Source organism: Silene latifolia, chromosome 8, assembly GCF_048544455.1.
Source record: "Silene latifolia isolate original U9 population chromosome 8, ASM4854445v1, whole genome shotgun sequence".
Lineage (NCBI taxonomy): Eukaryota > Viridiplantae > Streptophyta > Magnoliopsida > Caryophyllales > Caryophyllaceae > Silene > Silene latifolia.
Genome location: NC_133533.1, coordinates 105,678,577 through 105,700,275, shown reverse-complemented (window position 1 = coordinate 105,700,275; position 21,699 = coordinate 105,678,577). Strand labels below are relative to the sequence as shown.

The 21,699-nt window shown below is 35.4% G+C and overlaps 2 protein-coding genes across 2 annotated transcripts; both read right to left on the bottom strand.

Moving 5' to 3' along the window:
• Positions 1–5,556: 5,556 nt before the first annotated feature.
• Positions 5,557–5,839, bottom strand: LOC141595818 (uncharacterized). The gene is made up of 2 exons (XM_074415780.1): positions 5,743–5,839; positions 5,557–5,663 (listed from the first exon to the last, which is right to left on the bottom strand). The coding sequence occupies exons 1-2, from the start codon at positions 5,837–5,839 to the stop codon at positions 5,557–5,559; spliced, it is 204 nt and encodes a 67-aa protein (XP_074271881.1).
• Positions 5,840–13,402: 7,563 nt separating this feature from the next.
• On the bottom strand, positions 13,403–18,522 carry LOC141597188 (putative LRR receptor-like serine/threonine-protein kinase At4g30520). The gene is made up of 11 exons (XM_074417560.1): positions 18,127–18,522; positions 17,664–17,796; positions 17,369–17,440; positions 17,113–17,256; positions 16,880–16,951; positions 16,639–16,698; positions 16,416–16,516; positions 16,196–16,330; positions 15,749–16,093; positions 14,686–15,065; positions 13,403–14,074 (listed from the first exon to the last, which is right to left on the bottom strand). Exons 1-11 carry the CDS (start codon positions 18,218–18,220, stop codon positions 13,676–13,678), a joined length of 1,935 nt encoding a protein of 644 aa, XP_074273661.1. The 5' UTR covers positions 18,221–18,522; the 3' UTR covers positions 13,403–13,675.
• Positions 18,523–21,699: the final 3,177 nt, after the last annotated feature.

The following is a 21,699-nucleotide window of genomic DNA, read 5'->3' as shown; positions in this document are numbered from 1 at the left end:
AATTTCAGGAAAAGGGACATTTCATGCAAATCAGCTCGGCACGACGAAGAGTTATAGGGACATACTGATCAGCATGAGATGCTTCGACGTTTTTCTGTGCTGACGGTTTGGAAGGCTTCTGTGTCGGCGCTTTTTGCTGTTGTCTTTTCCGATGCTTCCACTTTAGCCTTCTTACCGACGTCAGATTTTTCAGGTACTACTCTCGCTTTCCGAGATTGTTTATCAAAAAACCAAAACAGAATAACATTAAAACTAAAACAATTACAGCTATTACACTGAAGAGGAATGATGGTGGACGAGTCTTAGAAAGAATGTGGAATGGAATAAGAATGATAGTATCCTCATGAGAATGAGACAAGTGTTACAAAGTATTGTCAAACAATTGTTTTAATATAAAACTACAAAGAACATCGTTTCTGCACGCAATTGCTACTCTTTAAAACGATAGGGGATACACTTTTACTATGACAGTTTTACAATAATATTGTTATCAGTAGATTTGTTCGAAATTTTATTAACTTCAGGAAAATGAAAATTCCCGCAAATCACAAATAACTCAACACGACGAACAAATAATTCAATCGAAAGCGTAACGGTAATACACATTAATTGCTCATTTATTACAAATTATTAACCCTAATTTTGAAGCGAAAAACTAGAACGCAGAAAATCGATTTACTCTCTTCGAGCAAAACAAAGCAAGATTAACAACAAGAATCGTAATAACCTAATTTTTTTTTGAAAACTCAATTTCTTTCTTTCGATCAATTAATAAACGTTTCAAATCACTATAATCGAGACTAACAACAACAACAATAACAACAACAACAACAGTAATAACCTAATTTTTTACTGAAAACTCAATTTCTTTCTTCGAGCAATTAATAAACGCTTCAAATCACTATAATCAAGACTAACAACAACAAGAATAACAACAACAACAATAATAACTTAATTTTTCGCGGAAAAATCAATTTCCTGCTTTGAGCAAAATAAGAACCCTAAGTCGGTGTTTATTTGAAGAAAAAATAGTATAATCAACACTAAAAACAACAACAATAACAACAATAATAGCAACAGCAACAACATGAAGTGGCGAAATAAGTTTAAAAACAATATAATGAAATAGAGCGATTTTATACCTCTTCGTCATCTTGAAACGATTGTTACGAGTAAATATAATAATGATCTTCACTTGATTAATGCGATTTTGCTTGATGTAATAAAATTTTCGGAAAAAATTTATGGTTTAGTGAATTAACTGCCAAAGAAAAAGAACGTGAAGCGGTTTGTACAGAGAGATACAAAGCGTTTAGAGAGAGAAAAGAAAGTGAATTTATGATGAATAATGAATGTGTCGTTCTTTATATATCAGCGCGCCTAGTTTTTTTTTTTTTTTTTTTTTTTTTTAAATAAGCACACGTGTCATAATCAGGACGGTTGGATCAATAAGATCCAATGGTTCTTATTGATATGCTAGACTCATCTAAGATGCTAGACTCATGGGATGCTCACTCTATATATATATATATATATATATATATATATATATATATATATATATATATATAGGAATGGGATCGTGTAAGTATGGCTCATATATTTGAAGATTGAGGATTAATACCATCCGTTAGATCTAAGAGATCAACGACTTAGATCATTCGCGGATTAGTAAGGGTATTTGCGTCATTTTACAGCTTATGATATATACTATCATAACCAGTAATTCCTTCATTCTAGTTCATTCACTTTCTTTCTCTACTCTCTTTCTCTACTCTCTCTCTCTCTCTCTCTCTCTCTCTCTCTCTCCTTCTACAACGCTCTTCTTAGTTCATGACCTAACTTGCTACGTCAATTGTTTTCTTCTTAATCAAGCTATAAAATTTGATTTCATCACTTATAGCACTTGAAATGTCAGGTATTGTTATCATCTTTTATTATTTAATTGATGTATTGTTCTCATTTCTTTTCCTTTTTAATCGATAATTATCCTAAAATCACTACCGCACTGGAGATTCAACTTCGATTTTCAGTTACTCAATTTGAGTTTTGCAGTGATAGAGTTTCGTTGATTCGATATTTTAAATATTCATCTTTATGTATAGATTGATTATTCATTCAACTAATTAGATTGGAAAAATTAGGGTTTTGTCGATTAATTTATTCGGCTACTTGTGCTATATTTAATCAATTGATACTATCGGTTGTTTTGAGTGAATAACACGAATACTGTAATTCTTTGTTATACATGTATTTCATTTTTCTGTTTGATTATTTCATGTGTGATTCGAGATTGAAGTTTGATTTTTGAATCAGTATCCTAAGAATAAAGATGGTTGTTAATAGGTATATTACTCAAATCTCTTGTTGATTTCTTTTATTGATTTTTTAGTTCAAAACTAGGTAAGACCATGTTTAAGTTGATTGTTGTGTTGTGCAGCATATCTGGTCTGATGTGTTTTGGTTGGTTTGTTGTTCCATATTCTTGGTCTACTGATTAGTGTTTGACAAATGCGACTTCGATGGTGTGCAGCAAAACCTGTTTGACATTTGTGATATCATTCTTGTGTTGTTTAAGAATTTAGCATCTCAAATCCCTATAGTTGGTCTTATCTCTGAGTATAATAATGCCTTCTTGTTAGAAAAATAACTACAAGTCAGTCAGATTTCCGCTTAGCATTATGGTTACATTGCGGAGGCTAGTTCAGGACTCATGTATACCTTACTACAACTTCATGTCTAGTAAAGTGAGATGGTATAAGGTTGTATCGCTATACTGACTAGCTTATTTGTAAGCTAAAGGTATATCGTTCTAATTTTTAATTGGTCTACTATTTCTTATTTTGAAAATTCGCAGGTTGATCAAACAAGAGAGGCACAGTAATACGAACATGCTTACTTCAAATATCATCTTTATCAACAAAACTATTTTTGACAGGTTTTAATTTTCTACTTACATACACATTAGTGTTGTCTCGGATTTTGATAATTGGAACATTTTTCTTTTGGTTAAAAAAAAGAAGACTATTCTATGAACTCTATTTTTAATGTCCTAATTTTTTAATTTTCTGAACTTGTTATTGCAGATTAAAGTTAGCAAGACAACATCAAAATCACAGTTGAAGCTTACTTATCTAGACTATAATGCAGCCAGACACAATGATACAAGCGTACTAGATATTGTTTCTCATATAACAAAAGTGGATAGGGATTTAAAAATCCTTTTTACTTCAATATTGTTTTGTATATAGTGTGATATTGTTTTACATACAGTGCGATATTGTTCCTAATGACTTGTGGTATTTTATTTACCTGGTTGTGATATTGTTTCACAGTAGCACAAAATTGGAGACTCCTTTCAAAATACTTTTAACCGTGATATTGTTTAGTATACAGAGTGATATTGTTTATAAGTACATGTGATATTGTATAACAATATCACACAAGGGGTATTGTCTACAATTAAGCGTGATGTGATGATATTGTTTTGTATATAGTGTGATATTGTTTTACACACAGTGTGATATTATTTCTAATGATTTGTGGTATTTTATATACCTGGTTATTATTTTGGTTCTTAGTAGCACAAAATTGGAGACTCCTTTTAAAATACTTTTAACCTTGATATTGTTTTGTATACAAAGTGATATTATTTATAAGCACATGTGATATTGTATAACAATATCACACAAGGAGTATTGTCTATAATTAATAAGCGTGATGTGATGATATTATTTCTGAAGAATGGTGATATTGTTTCAAATGAAGTGTGAGATTGTTTACAATCACGTGTGATATTGTAAAATACAAAAGGCAAATCTTGTTAACACTATATTATTGATTCTAAAATTTTATGATATTGTTAACCAAAAATGGAGAAAGAATACAAAATTGTTGCCATTTAGAATTACATCTAAGCATAAAAGAATTTGTATATGTGCGTATAATAAGTAAAAAAAGACAAAATTGCTAAGTTGATGATGTAATAGACTTTTTCAGCATGCACACAAGCTCTTAATCAACATCCGCAAGTGAATAAATCTGCAAAAAAAAAAAAAGAAAACAAAGAACAAAAACATAATGTCAGTAGTAAGTTTAACACATTAATAACAAAACTGTGATATTGTTTCTAAGAACTTTTGTTATTTTATTTTAATGGTTCTGATATTGTTTCATAGTATCACAAAATTGGAGTGTCATTTAAAGCACTTGTGAAATAGTGCTATTATTTTGTATAAGGTGTGATTTTTGACAAAATCTGAGCGTGGCACGTTAAATGGCACACTGAATGGCGGCATAGCCCGTCACATTTTCACCCCTATTTAGTGCATAAAACATACCTCCCGTGAATGACAAATACGAGGAACCTGCCGGATCAGATATGTTCATATTCTCTTTGGGTTATCCTGTATCTCCAACATACTCCGAATTGGCCTAGAAAAGCATGATTAGGTTGCACTCCGTTTTCTACAATACTCGTCACATATTCCTGTAATAGTAACACTTCAGTTCCACATTGCAGTTAGAAGCAAACAATAAGCAGAGAAGGGAACCCGTAAGGCCCTCACGGTTAGATCAATCGGATAACCAGCCATTTCTAAGTTCTAATTATATTAGAATGACACAAAAATAAAACTGATTACAAACACTGAATATAATAGATAACAAAGGTATGTGGATTTCAGAGTTCTTACCTGATACAAAATTGATCGTCTAGTTCTCTGCTCAACACGCCATGTTGCCATAACATTTTAATGAAATGTCGTCCAATCAAAATACATTGCAGCATAATCAGAGAAAAGATAGTTGGTAACCTGACTGAAGTGTGTATCCAAGTCCACACCAGTCCTTTCTTCGCGGGACTTGGCCAAGAAGATGCGCACCAAGGCAGAGACAGTTAATGGACATGCCTGAAATCGAAATTAACAACGTCATACATAGAAGCTCGAAAGTAACAACGTTACTGGCACACTCCATTCCGTTGTAAGGGATAATCATACCTTATGGAACATATCATATCCGCCTCAACCTGTGTTAATTTAAGTCCAGTGATAAGACTCTATCGGGTTCTAATGCTGATAACAACTACAGTAGGAGCTAAAGGGTAAGGTCGTTGAACTACATGCTAATACAAATGGCCTTGAGACAACCCAAACATTCTGAACAATTGGAATGCAACATTGTACAGTAACCTTCAGTTTACAAAACTGAGTTCAAGGCTTTATAAGTAGTTATAATCATTCAAATCCTGATTGTTATGTCATTGGAAAGTTTGAAGTGTCATCTAAGTCTGGAACTTGGATACATGTGCATAGCTGCTCTATAATTGTAAATATGGACATTATAAGTAGACTGCGCAGAACGATTTCTCTACAGGTCAGTCAACAAAGAAATGAGTATATCTCATAACCTAGAAGCTTATATTGTGTGACTCAAAATGGAAATGAAAGCTAACTCAATTAGCTTTCATTTACGAAAATAAACTATAACGATGTCAATAACAACGAAAACACAGAAGCACAATCAAGAATCATCACTAGATTTATTGATGAAGTTCTAACGACTGATAGGATTCATAACAACAGTTGGACCCGCAGTTCTCAGCCATGCCTTGTCCGATTCAGGCCACAATTCCTTATTCGACACCGTCGACGGCGTCATTCCTATGCACAATTTCATATCAGATCATCCACATACATTTCCATTTAATCGTCAAAACAATTGCATAAAATTAGGGTTTACCTCCGAAAATCTTCCGATCAGACATTAGATTATCGTAGACATAAGCAATTACAAAAGATCCGGGGAGTGCTTCGACGATAATATACTTCGTCGCCATTGTTGTAAGATTCGCATTGAAAATTGTGTCGAAAAATCGCAAAATTGAAGGTAAATAGGAAAAATGAGGATGTAAATAAACGATTCGATTAACAATTTGAGAGTGATGAAGCTTGAAATTAATTAAATTTCTGGATGATACAAATAATAATTCTTCGACATTTTTATTTAATCCTATTAAATTCATCTAATTCAACATATACATACAATAATTTCGAACAAAATCAACAAGTATAATCAAATTAATAATACATAAGTTGAAATAAAATCTCATAAATTAAAGAAAACGAGTAACGAATGTATCTCAACGATTTTTGAGAGAATTCTAGTGAGATTATTGAATCTAGTGAACGAATAAATGTAGAATATTGAAACGCACTTGAAATCGTCTTTGAATTTTTAGGTTTTTGCGAATTTTTAGCGAGATTTTAGAGAGGATTTGTGATTTTTTTGTTTGAAATGTTTGAACTGATTTTGGTTAATTTTTTAGAGAGAGAAACTGATCTGATTTTGAGGTTTTATGGGGTTTTGTTTGTCAATTTTCCTCGCGATATTGTTTTGTTTATGGTGTGATATTTCATTCGTTACTCAATCCTCAAATATTTAGTAGTTCTCACCGGATCCCGACTATATATATATATATATATATATATATATATATATATATATATATATATCAAGTACAAAAGATAGAAGAAAATATAAGAGAAGACGGAAATTGCTACCGAGGGAGTAAATTATACCCGGTCGGGTGAACGCAAAAGCTGGCCTAAAAACGTCAAAAACACCAAACGGGCGAGACGTACCCGGCTAGGGCTGAGAATCGGTCCAAGACCGGACCAAACCGGACCAGAACGAAGACCGAAAATAAAAATTTAGTGGACCGAAAACTGGACCTAAAACTTTCGGTCTTGGACCGGACCAAGCCCGAAATATTTGATCCAGTTTAGTCTTGGACCGAAATGGACCTAAAATTAGTTTTTTCACTAATTTCGTATACGATAATTACGTTTTAATTCCGCTAAATAAAATGCATTTCAATTATTATTATATGACTCTTTTTATGAAAATCATTGACAATACTAATTTATAATGTCTTTTTAAGATAAAATATTAATTTGATTCATAATATTTTAATGTTGTGTCATTAAAAACATGAAATTTGGTCCATTCGGTCAGGACCTAAATTAACCGGTCTTGGACCGGACCGGACCGAAGACCAAACCCTAAAAAACTGAGGACCGAGCACCGACCCAAAATAATTCGGTTCGGGTTTGGTCCAGATCAAATGGCCGGTCCGGTCCATTTTTCCGGTTCGGACCTAAATTTGGTCACCCATATCCGGGTAAAGTTGTACCCGGTCGGGTGAAGTTTACTCCCTCGGCTGCAATTGCTCCTTGTTGATTCCTTCCTTATGCTAAGTCCGATCCAATTCCGTCCCGCTAGAGTTCCCGAGCAAGGTACCTACAAAAAGGTAAACAAAAGCAAGTAACATAGCTCGAAAACACCATTTATGCAAAGCATGGCGGCAAAGAAACGGATTAGGCTAAAACGAGTTAAAGTGACATAATAAGCTAGCTAAGAGGCGACAAAAGAGGTCCTAAATATTGAAATATGAGGAGTAAAATGGTGTTATCAGCTTCACCGTTTCGTCTCGTGCTGCTCGACTGTCGGACTCTCTCGTCTGCTCCTCTCATTCGTTTTCAGTTTTCCAGTGCTCCGATCGTTTCTAGACACTCATTCTAATGGCCCTGCCTCGTGCGTCTCAGGTTGGTGCCGGATTGGTGTTCCCCTTTCCCATCACCCTTTTCCCCACCTTTCCGGTAAGTCTCACCCTCTTGTGTGTGGTTTTGGAGTCTTAGTCCCTTATATGGTTGTGCTTAGGGATGGCAACGGGTCGGGTATGGTTCAGGTCCAGTAAAACCCGACCCGTTCCGTATACCTTGGACCTGGACCTGACTCAGACTCTATAGAGTCTTAAATTATCAGATCCATACCCATGCCCAATGGGTCCGGGTCCTGGACGGCTCTACCCGTGGGTCAATAGTAGACGATGCCTTTTTGTAATTCGAAACGTGTACCCGTACAATATACTACCAAGGGCTCCTTTTCTTTGGAAATCAAATACAAATAGTGAGATTTCAAGATCAAAGTAAAAAAATACATAATTAACTTCATAAAGATCAGATCTTTTACATATACTTCTCTTATTAATCAACTTCTTCTTTCATTTATCATCATCAATTGATTCAATATGAATTATTGTTCCTTGCTCTACTCTGATATCTCTAATAGTAAGATAAAAAAGAACAAATGGGCAAATAAGGAAGGAGAGATATAGCGATACAAAAAGAGGAATTTGAGGATCTGAGAATTGAGGAAGATGAAGTAACAACACCGAAAAACGAGAGAAAATGTGAGAGGAGATGATGAGTATCTGTATGACAAAAACTAAATCCTTGTTGATAGATCCGAAAACTTTTTAGATGTGGGTTTGGAGAATTGGAGGTGAATTAATGGAGGTGAGTTTAGGGTTATAGTTTAGAACCATCAAAGGAAATAATTGGGAATGAGAGGAAGTATGGAACCACTGTCTTTTGTTAGGTGAAAAGTTTTTTTTTTTAATTATATGGGTCTAGGGTTGGGTCCGGGTCCCGTAAATCAGACCCATACCCGGACCCGGAATATTTATCTAAGACCCATACCTGACCCGTACCCGACCGGGTCTAAAAAATTAAGACCCAGACCCAACCCATTAGGGTCCGACCCTTCGGATCTAGGTCGGCTCCCCGACCCACTGCCATCCCTAGGCATGTGCTTAGAGGTGACACGGTGTTCCCTTTTCCCTCGCCCTCTCCCTTCATCGGTCAGTTTCTTTGGATGGTATGCCTGGGTCTGGGTCTGTGTTCGGGTTTGTTGGTCTGTGTTGGTCATGGTATGTAGTCTGTGTTGAGTCTGTCTCGCGTCACATTCTTCGGAGTTGTTGGACTTATTGGCTGTGCTGTTGGTCGCGTTATTGGTGTTAGGTGGGCCTTGTGTTTAGGTTGCTTTCTGAGAGTGGTGGCGGACTCGGGTGCGGGCGTCTTCTTGGTCATTGAGTTTGGATCTCTTGGTGTTGGTATTTTACATAGGTGTTGATTCGGTTGGGTTGGGATTGTCTGGGTTGGATGGTGGTGTTGGTAGGTTTGGTTGTGATGGTCTCTGTTTTTCATCGTAATGATGGCTGGTATTTATACGCATATTGCCCTGTTTATTCTAACAATTACCTCATATTGGATAAGGGTGTCCTGTCCCTTATTAATCGAGGTGGTTGTTCGGCTGAGGGTGTCCTGTCCCTTAGCTCTTGGGGTGGTAGTTTGTCAGATTACTAGGGTTATTAATGACAATTGTAACATTACATGCGGCTTGTGTTGTGTTCGTCTCTCTCCGAACTTTTGAGATGGTTTTGGTTAGGGGACTGTGTAGGTTAGTTACTATTTCACTGGCTATACGCTTACTCGCTTGCCTAGGCTATGAGTTTCTTATCCCTAGGGTTTGTTGTCCATAGTGTAGGATTATTCTTTCCTCTTGAGGCAGATCTTGGTCTGCATTCCGCTTTTTCCTTCTACGTCATAGTGGCGTAAGTGCACTTTGCGCATTCTTGATGGTTCAAGGGTCTCGTTGGTCTATAGATGCTATTTATGACAGCCAATGGGATGAATCTCCGAGACACTTTTTTGTGTCTTGTTGCATGTATTGTAACACCCCCACATACCAAGGTGCCTTACCGAGGACCATCCTAGCATGCGAAGCTGTTACCATCTCGGTTACCCGAGGTTAGTATATCAAAAGTAACCATTCCGAAACATTTATTAAAGTATAAAGTTTAAACGATTACATCGTCTCGAAGAAATATCAAAATGAAAGTGTATATAAAATCTCAATACAACTGACAACCAAAACATCTACTCGTAACAGCGGAAGCTAGACTCGAAGTGATGACATCCCATCTCGTCCCCGTAGCTAAAGACAACCATCACCTGTCATAATCTGATCACCATCCCCGAATGGATCACCACAGTTTTACAAAACAACAACGGGGTCAGTTCACTGTATAATCAAAATAAGCAAATACAATAATAGCAATAACAATAACTCCACAATCATTCTTCATTTCCAATCATGTCTCATAACTGGTAGTCCTGCCAGATTACTGTCGCGCGCAACAGATAATTCACGCCGCCGGTGGGGGACCGCAGCCTTGCCCACCTAAGTCCCGCTCATCGCAACGAGCAACAACCCATGCTCCTTAATGTGCACAACCCTCTTGTAGCGGGTTCCACAAGGGGCGAATCAAGGGCGTGAAGCCACTCCCGCAAGTGACTCCACTTAGTTGAGGACGTGCCTCACCAACATAGTTAATCCACCACAACTCCAAAAATCAAGAATACAAATCAACAACAATACTTATCATGCCAATTAAATCACAATTATCACATCTTAAATTAATTATGCAATCAACTGAGTAGGGAAACCCTACCTTTTCGCAATCCAAGCACACACAAGCAATCAATAGCAATTCTCTATGACACCTTCACCTACACACAATAATCACATACCATCACTATAAACCATTCCCCCAAATTAACCAAAATCAATAATTAGGGCAAAACCCTAAAAGACAACCTATTAACTGATTACAATGCACTAGAAACTTACCAACGAAATCGGGGCCAAAAGACGGAAGTGTAGACTTGCGATCGATCAATTAGCCTTGAGAGTGATTAGGGTGATTAGAGGAGTGAAGAACGTAGTTTAGATTTTGATATAATGAATAGTAACTGTTAAACGAAGTTTATATATAATCTCTAATCACCTTAACCAAACCGCGGAAATTAACTCCGTCAGACTGGATACTCGGTCGAGTACGTGGAGTACTCGGTCGAGTACCCCTTACTCGGCCGAGTATTACCCTACTCGGCCGAGTGTTCCTGGACGGTAGCCTGACCAGAAAACACATAACGCTCTACTCGGCCGAGTTAGCCCTATTTGGCCGAGTAACAAGACTCAGAAAACTGTGGTATTACATGTATTTCTCCGAAGCTATGTCTGTAAAGATGAGTAAGGATATGTTTGATCAGTTGGCAGCTATAACCATCCCTTCTAGAATGAGGTGGATGTTGAAGAAGATCTCTCTGTGCAGCCTTACGCCATCAACACAATGATGTTAGCTGATGTAGCTACTTGGTTATCTTAGTTTATGTTTTTATTACTAAAATAAGTGTATTTGACCAAATGAGTCAAATGTCATTTATATAAAACTTTTTTTACGATTGCCAAAAAAAGAAAAAAAAAATTGTTTAAGGATAATAGTCAGTTTGTAATAAAACATTTGGGTAGGGGTAGAGTTAGGCCAGGTCAGTCTGGGTTTGCAAGAGTAAGGTTGGATCATTTTAGATTAGTCATTTTTATGGTTAGTTATTTTCAAGTTGTTTAGGGATAATGGTCATTTTGTAATAATAAACATTTGGGTCGGGTCATATAAAACCTGGTTAATTCGAGTTTGAGTGTCGGGTCAGGTACGATTGTACGAGTGAGGTTATTCGGGGTCAAGACTATTTTGTGAGGTTTACTTCAAAATACTCCATAATTTTGTCATAATTATTAAAAACTAATTTAATCTCACACATTTTAAAACAGCCCCGAGTAGTATGCTGGTTTAAGACTAGTTTATGAGGGTTTAAGACTAGTTTTAATAATATTACTTGACCATAAATCTCGCACCTTGCATATATGCACTTGCAAGTTAAAATTTACAATAAATAGAAAATGATTAGAAAATGATAAATATTGAAAGGGACAAAGATAGTACTCCCTCCTAGTCGTTCATTTCTTCCCCTTCTATTTTGTACAATAAATAAGGAAATGATTTTAAACCACTCAAAACACTTTACCCCACTTGTAAATGAATTTGGACCACATAAAACCTTCTAAAAAAAAAGAAAGAGAGAAGAAAATCCGACTACTATGAAAAAGGAAAGAGGGAAGAAATGATCGATTAGGAGGGAATATAATTTATGTGTTGGTTTGTTCAAATGTATTCTTACTTTATTGTTAAATTTTTTGATGTAATATGGCTGAGAGAACCTTTTTTTTTAGTTAAAGAAACGGCTGAGAGAATCCTTAGTTGCTCCCCACTGTTTGTAGCATTCATTTTAAAAATGAATAAGTTGCAGGTCGATGTCATATGGGGTTTGAAACGAGTGAATTAGCTTGCGTTGATTTGTTCAGATTTACCCTTTTTTATTTAGCTTATTCTCATTTCTCTTGAGCTAGTTAGCGCTATAGAGAATTGTATGATACTTGGTTAGAGAGTAGATGAGTTGTAGAAATACAAAATAGCGCTTGTCCAACGGTTAGTCGTTGTCCATGACTTTATCATGGGTTGGCGAGCCAGACCAGTAGGCTATGGGCGAGTTTAGTCAGGAAGCAGGTCGAAGAACGAGCTAGACTTACACAACCTGGGTTCGACCCTATTCTCTGACAGCCGGGTTGGGTCCGTCACGAGTTTTGGCTGGCGGGTTAAAATTGACCCGAGAGACTGGCCGGTTTGGCCAGGGCTAGCACTAGTAGACACCGGTTACTCAGCTAGTATGATTAAAAGATAACAATTTTAAAACAAGAAACGTTATACGATCTCATAAGTTGACTAACAAAACTAGGCTATATGCGTAAGACAGTAAATCTCATAGAAAACGACAGAAATAAACAGAGAGTAGTACTAGAACAACTTAAACAGTGTCTTACATCATACTCACCAAACACCATCTTGTTTCTCAAAGCAGTAGTAGTTCAGTGAGAGTACAGTAACCAGCTTTTTGACTAGACTCATTATTACACCACCTCCGTATCTTCACATTTCAAGTTCTTTTGTAATATCACTAGTATTTTTAGCGTGCTACTAATGTACTAAACGAATCTTTCTATTACTATTAAATCAAAGGAGCAGGTTCCATCTCTAATATAGGCAACATTTGTCATAGGATAATATATGTACTTGTGTTGTTGACCTGGTATTTCTCGAATGCGTCTTAACTTAAAACCTCTCACAATTCCATTCATTTTTACCTTATTTTGATTGGGTGTGAGAGATTGAGAGCCGTTTAAGTTAAGACGGTCTTAAATAAGAATTGGTGGATCTCTCTTAAAATAGGTATATCTATCTTAAATAAAACGGATTAAACCCTATGCTTGGGTAGTTAAACAAGTTTTTTTGTCAATCTCTAGACATTCTTTTGGTAATTGTATCATCCACGTTCTTTACAGTTTTCTCCTCTCGTAAATTAATAAAATAAATCATATATTACACATTTTCCTCATATAAACTCAAAACCATATGAATTTTCACAAATAACATGAAAGTCGCCCTCAAAAAAATAACATGAAAGTAAAATTATATAGAAAGTGCTCTCTCTCATTCACTGGACTCGAAACATTAATTGAATTTATGTAAATAGCATAAACTCATAAACTCATTTGTGTTTATTAAGATAATCTTTTTGTTAATTGCGAATTGCGATGTAAATACTCAAATACTCTCAATAACTAGAGACCTTGTGGAATTTATGTACATTTAACATTAATAACAAACCCAAACAATGAAAAAAAAAAAAAAAAAATCCATGTTTACCCTATTCTAGCTAGTACATACATTTGACATCACTTTTTACATGAATTTTAGCTCTTTTCTTTGTTATTACCAAACCAACCAAAACTCGAACAAGAGTACATGATGCAAAACCCTTCTATATTTAGAGGTCTGATTCTTGTTTTCTTATATTGTTTCTGTAATCCTGGCTTATCTTGGACCAGAGAGTTCCATTGCAAAGGAATCCAATGAATGTTCATCATCGTCATCATCGAAACTAGCCCCTAACATGCTATTACCGCGATGATGATTACCATGTGGGTCCATTGGCGCGCTCCCTACTCTTGCGATTCCTTTGTTGTTGTATGCACCCGAGAAGTTTATGCTTAAGTTGTCTGCCCGGCCATGAGCAGCTGCCCATTTCTCGGCAAGCCCGTCACCCTCGAGCATTCTGACCACCTCGGACATCTTAGGCCGGTGGGCGGGCAAGTATTGGGTGCAAAGCAAAGCAACTTGAAGCATCTCTCCGACTTCAATCCTGTCATAGTTGGTCCCTAATTCTCTATCAACTAGCACCTCCACTTTCTTTTCTTGCTGAATTTTCTTCACCTAAAGGCAAAAGCATATATAATTCATTAAAGTTGTTCTTAAAAGAACTTTAAAAGTGAATTCCATAGTGCAAAAGAAAAAGAATTGTAAAAGAATGTCGTACTCGTGCACGAGTTTCTAGCAGCTTTACACCAAAGAAAATCTCCTCATGGAGCTAAGAAGATCCTATTCTAATCTTCTTTAATTAACAATTATCCTTCGTAAATCATATCTAATCTAAAAAACACAATCATTTGATTAATACCCTTTGGTGCTTCTTAGTTTAGATTAATCTTTTGGGAACATGGGGGATCCACATTATGTTATCTCCTACAAAAGAATGAATTATATGAAGGGACCCTCCTCATACCGTCTGTAACTTCTGCGATCACACGTAAGCTTAACACAGATTGATTGCTAGGATTTGTCACTCAGCATTATAATCGGGTCAAATAATTGTGCATCGCCATCATTCGTGGTGGTATTGATTATTCGCAATCAAATGTACAGGGTGTAGGCCTACTAGATTATTAGTGACTTAACGGCACGCAGAAAGCAAACATTAGTTCTTAAAAGCATATTAACATGAATGATTTGGGCACGGGATACGATAATGTGCAAAGTGAACATACCCAGTCAAGCATAGCGCCTTTCTGATTAGAATTCTTGCCAAACTCAAGAGCTCTCATCCCAGTAATGAGCTCTAACAGAAGAATGCCAAACCCAAAAACATCGGTCTTCTCCGAGGACTGGCCAGTTGAAAGGTACTCAGGAGCTATGTGTCCAACAGTTCCACGGACAGCAGTGGTAACATGGGTGTCGTCATGGTCGAGAAGCTTGGCAAGGCCAAAGTCACCAACTACAGCCTCCCAGCAATTGTCAAGTAAAACATTTGCGGCCTTGACATCACGGTGAATAATCTTAGGATCACATTGCTCATGTAGATAGAGAAGCCCTCTAGCTGCCCCCACGGCTATCCTCTTCCTAGTGTTCCAGTCCAATGGTGGTTTTCCTGCCATATGATATTAAGATAATTAAAACGAATCTCATTTGTCGATTCCTCGAGCATAGACAAGCTTAAATAGCCCATGCTCTAGCATGTCACAAAGGGTTAGTTTGTCTTTAACTCTAATATTGACAGAACATCAACATGATCGATTCTCAAACCGAATTATTCATGCTGAAGCAGAGTTCTTTACATTTGAACCCATTAGCGTTCTATGATATTGGTAGTTATGTAAATTAAAAATTACCGATACCATCAAATAGTAAGGAGAGTTCAGTAATCTACTTAGTTTGGGAAACATTGATTCAAGTAAAAAAGGACTCGGGTAACCTATTTCAACCTAGTTCGAAAACAAACATTCTTCCGATATGAGTTAAGGATTGGTCGACCAAAAACCAAACCCCGAACCATGAACGAGGATCTAAAACCTTTACAAAGTGGTCTTAATGCAATGTTCCCAATATTTAAGACCATGATATTATTACACACTATCATATTGATCCTTTTCTGGGGGAGCATATTGATCTAAAGGTTAGGTAGATTGTAAGTTCATAACTTGATATGTTTTGTACTATAAGTGTCACATCAATTAACAACCTACCTAGTACCTAATATGAGATCTCATCAACACAACATGCAAACAATTTGGGGATAAGGTAAAATGCAAGAATTGTTGATTAGCTACCAACCTTTCAATCTCGATGCCACACTCCCATTGGCCATGTATGGATAAACCAAAAGCCGTTCACTAGAAGTAGCACAGAAGCCAATCAACCGGAGCAAATTCCGGTGAACAGCAAGGCTGATCAACTCCAATTCAGTCTGAAATTGTAATTCTCCAGACGTTCCGCTTATATCTTTTAAGCGCTTTACTGCCACCATTGTACCATCGGACAACTTGCCTTTGTAAACATTACCAAACCCTCCGCTACCAAGTATATGCTTGGAGCTAAACCCATCAGTTGCATTGTAAAGTTCTTTGAAGGAGAAACCTCTTAGATTACCCAACTTTATTTGACCGATTTCCTGACAATCTGCTTACAAGTTCATAAATCCATTTTAAGAATCACGTAAAACTTTTATGAGACGTCTTACATAAGATGAACTCATTAACATAATGATTGTGATTCACTTACCATTAATTTTCTGCATAAATCGGCGGTGTCTCTTTTGTTTTCTCCAATAGATGATACCAAGCAAGAAAACGATGATAAACACAAAGCTAAACGTAACTCCAAGTGCTATTGCTAATTTCCTAGATTTCTTCTTCCCTGGAATGCCATATTGAAGCACTCTATCAAACTTAAACTCATATGATTTAAAGTTCAAAAGGCGCAAATAAAAAAGTAAATTTACCAGGGGATGGACTGAGTGAGAATGATTGAGGAACGGGAACGAGAGAACCGGAGCAACCACTAACATCCTTAGTTTCGCAAATTAAAGGGTTTCCAACAATACTATTTATCATCAAAAACAACAAGAAGGATAAATTCAATCATTAGGTAATGAACATAAACATCAATATTCATTAGTACAAGCACCAAAACAGTAAATAACAAAAACATTGATAGTTACATACTTGAAGGTTCTAGCTGGAAATTTGGGCACAGGTCCACTAAGATTGTTAAAAGACAAATCCCTACACAATATTCAAAGAAACATCAAATTTTAAAATAAGGGCAAAATCTTCAGTCAATTCCAAATACATTAACTATTGAAAATGAAGCTTCAACCTTAAATCAGACAAAAGAATACATACTGCATAAATAAACTATACAAAAAACAACAATTGATAAAGACTTAGAAAACTATATACTCACAGGAAAGTTAGCTGAGACAGATTGGCTAAAGATGCAGGAAAGGTACCACTCAAACTATTATTGTTCAGCCTCCTGTAGTAATTACCAAACAAACACAGACAAATTAGCGGTATCTCAATGGCTTCCGCAAATTACGACGTAAGGGGGACTGGACTGGATGTACGTAACCTTACCCTTGCGTTATTAACTTAATGAGATGATACTAATTTAAGATGAAAGTAGAATTAACTTACAAGTATTGAAGACTCTTTAAGTGTCCCAAAGTGTTAGGGACATTCTTAGAAAACCCATTATTAGAGAGGTCCAAAGTTTGCAACTTTGACAACAACCCAATTTCTGGTGGGATTTTCCCTGAAATATTGTTGTTCTGAAGCAACCTGCAAAAAGAAAGACAAATTAACACAATGATTAATTCAAATTATGTTGGTAATAATTGCATGAAAATATTGAAAAACAATAAATAAAATGTTTATATTTTTGATTTCTTACACTTGTCTAAGATTGGTGAGGTTTCCAATTGAACCAGATAATGTTCCTGACAAAGTTTGATCAGGCACTCCACTGCAATGCAACAAACAGTATTATTACTATGGAAAAAAAAAAAAAAAAAAAAAAACATTCATTTAACAAAGTAAGTAAATCGCTCCGTCTCAATCATTTGTTTGTCGTTAATTAAAATACGCTTCACAGTAAATATAAAAAGTAAATAAATGATTGAGACGGAAATAGTAGTATTATTAGGGAAGGTTTAAGAAAAATAAAGGGTTTAAGAGAGAATAATTACAGGCCAATGACAGAATTATCGGAAGAACAAGTGATCATAGCCCAACTACAAGCATCAACTGAGAATTCATCCCAACTGCTCAAAACTCCACGTGGATCATTCAATGAATTCTTTATATCTATCAAAGCTTCAACTGTTCAAGCAAAAATCAAAACAAAAAAGTTACAAAATTTCATGAAATTAAACAAAAATAAGAAATACCCAGAAAACCCAGTGCAGGAATGGTCAACAAAGTTCAAAATTTTAACCAAAAATAATAAGAAGTTTCTAAATTTGATAAAATTAACCAAAACTAAGAAATACCCAGAAAACCCAATGCAAAAATGTTTAAAAAGTTTGAATCTTTAACCAAAAATATTAAAAACAAAAAAAATACCAAATTTTCTCAAAATTTTACAAAACTAAGAACAAAATGGAGAGAAATGATACAATGTTTGATAAAGTTTTAATCTTTATACAATACCTTCAGGATTGCGAGGTTCATATGATTGAGTAACATGTAATAATAACATGAAAAATAAGATGAAAAACAGAGGAATTTTGAGTTTATTAGACATAATTATTATATGAGTAACTTTCTAAGTTAGTAGCATGAAGAAGATGAAGAAAATGAAGATGAATAAATTTAATGTTGTAATTTGTAAGGATTGTTTGAGGTGAGGAGTGACAGAAATTGAAACAAAGTAAGGTGGAAATAAAAAGCATAAGAACATAAAAAAGAAAAAAGTGGAAGAATCAAAGGTGTGTTGTGGGGTTTTTCTTTATAGTTTTTGAAATTCTTTTTGGTATTCTTTGATGTATTTTTTTGGGTTCTCTTTATCGGTGCGTGAGTCTTTCTCTTTAGCGTGGGTCTTTTCTCACTTTTTTGTTTTTTTCAGTCTAATCTTTCTTTTTACTGTATGCAGTGGAATGCCAAAAAAAATAAAGGGAAAAGTTGGGTAAAAAAACAAAGTTAATCAAGTTTTGTGACGTTTGAACAAAAAATGTTCACCTAACGCTAACAGAAAAATGAGAAATGTATGTACCACTATGTTCACGAGTCACAGTTAAGTTTCAGTTTAATCTGAACTCGAGTTGGGTAGAATTATTTGTGGAGTAAAACTCACCCTCAACAGTTTCATATTATTGCATTTTCAGGAATCGAACCCAAGACCTTTAGTTAAAGTAGAACAACCCATCATCGATTGATCAAAGTGTTCATGAGTAGGTAATACTTATCACAAATTATCATCTAAGACCGATCAAGTAGATAGAGTAAAACAAAAACGGAATGTATGGGAATACGCAACAATATTTGTGTTAGAGTATGCATTTGTGGGATGATACTTAACCTGTTTTAATGTTAAGACCGCATAAGGGAGATTTCAAAGTTGTAATTAATCCTTCCCGAATAGCCACAACTTCAGCTTGTTCTGCACTTTGTGCAGCTGAGTAACGGTCATTTGCAAATCACTTATCAAGAGTTTCTCTTGCAACCCAACCTAACCTAAACCAATATAGAGGTTTTTGTGCCACGAAACACTTACAAACACATCAAATTCGTCACAATTATGCTTAGTAGAGATAAGAGAAAAATAAACATTGTTCCTTAAATCCAACAGCTCCTTAGAGATTCAACCTACTAATTATGACTTCCTCCGCTTTTAAGGAAAGATTGGAAGAACTTTCATAAACCTTAATAGCTCCATAAGAAGGGATAGCTTCTTCATGAAAGAGCTTTTTAAATCAACACCTCCAAATACTTCTTAGAGTACAAAGGAAGGAAAGAGCATAAAACTTCCAATCCGGATATTTCTAAATCAGGGATAACGAATTTATAATCCAAATTTGAATACTAAGTTCCTTTCCAATAGCTTTATGTATGTAATACCAGTCAATTTAGTAGGGTGCTCGATCAAGTAAAGGTAGTACTCGATCAAAGAACCAAGTTACTAAGTCATAGAGTCTCGTAAAGTTGGATCTGTTTCTGGAGCAGGATGCTCGATCGAGTAGGCTCACTTTACTTGATCAAGCAACCCAGTTTTACAGTACGCGTGATTTTCTTGTTCCATAACTTCGACTTAAGGCTATATTAGTATATTCTTCAATAGACCGATTAAGCTTGCCTTACACTCTATAAATACTTTCTAAATATCAGATCTTAGATTCTTTTAGCTTCTTTTCCAAATTTACACACAAATCACATTAAAATCAATTGCTAAGAGAAGAGTGAGAGGGAAATTGCAATTGAAACTGGGGTTTTTGGATCTAGCGAGCAAAATCAAACCTTTGTCATCGTAAGTTCTTCAATTTGTATTTCTAATCATTAATGTACTTCATAATGGTTGTAATTATTGACTTAGAATGCATAAGACTAAACCCTAAACTTGGATTTGGGGGAAATTTGATAGTAATGGTTGTTGTATGATCTAATTGGTGATTGTATGTTGTTGTACGGTTATTATAGGCACCGAGTTCGTAAAGGAACGTTTTTAAACCGTGTGCTAGGCGTGAATTTTGAAAGACTTGCGAAAAGGTACGAATATACCTAGTCAACTTGTGTACTAATTAATACGTGAGTGTCTTTGTTGTGCTACGAAGGTTTAACGAAATTAATCTTGATATTATGTTGATGTCTGAGATGGATTGTATTAAGATGGTTGTTATTGTAATTGTTGAGTTGTATAGTTGATTGTATATATTATTATTCTGAAAGTTGATTTGAGATGAGATGTGATGAGATGTTGATATGTACGGTGCCCACGGAGTGTACTATCGATGATAATTATGCGACGCTACGCTGTTGAATGAGAGTTCCCTAACATTGATATAGCACAATGTCGTGGGGAGTGTAATGAGGTATTGATATGGCACGGTGTCGAGGGAGTGTGCTACGGTGTTTTGAGTCACGGCTGGCAAGCGTGAGAGGCGTGGACCGTGTGTGTGGTGTTGCCGATTGTTGGCATTGTATTTCATTGTTCGAATAATCATTGATACAATTGCTCTTAATATTCACATGTTGTTAGATTGTCCCTAGTCAACAATTAGTTTACTTGTGTGCTTCTATTATTGTCAAAATCTATTTCAACTCTCTGATGAACCATTTGATATTTCTGGCAAATGAGGAGCGGTGAGACAAGCATGTATTGATATGTGAGATCTAGATGTTGTTGCGCAGGAGTGGGATGGTTCGAATTCATAGGAGGGGTCGGCCACTGAGCTTATATCGTTACTTAATTAGTTTCATTCGGTTTTAAGACTTCCGCTCTATTCAGTTAGACTATATTTATCGATTAATCAGTTGTTGGTTTTGAACTTATAAGATAGTCAAAACCGTTTGACAGTACTTATGTAATTTAATTTAAAGCACCTTATATTATTCGTCTTTTGTTATTCACTATATATCTCGGGCAACCGATTTGGTAACAATCCCATTTAACCGAGATGATAACATTATTTAGATCAATCCCCCCTACTACTAAGAGAATAAAAATTCTTAGTAGTTTTCCCGCCTAAGAAAATAACTCTTAAAACTATACATGGAAACAATATTACATTTATATTTTACCTCTTTTACAAGAAACAATTATTATCCCTAATTTATTATACAATCTTTCCCATAAATGTTATCTTTCACTAGTTACACTCTAAAATTACGCAAATCTCCTTTTTATATTATCCTTCATCAATTAGACTCTAAATATGATTTTCTAAATGAGGTAACAAATTTTTACGTATTTTTTTATTAAAATTATAAAATATTAGTTAATTATTTGTAAATTGTCTTTTTAAATGAGTAGTATACTGTTTTTATCTGTTTTCGTTATAAGGTAATACACATTTTAATTAGATGTTACATCACCTAAACTTATTTTAATGTCATATCATGTAACGATATAACATTATAGTGTTATTTTTAACAATAAAACAAAAATAGTTTGAGACAAAAATAACTCAACTTAAAGCGTCTTTCGATGGTAGTAAACTTTCGTTTTCTACCTCTTACTAAGATTATATTTAGTAATCTGCACATTATAATATTAAACTGCAAGTATAG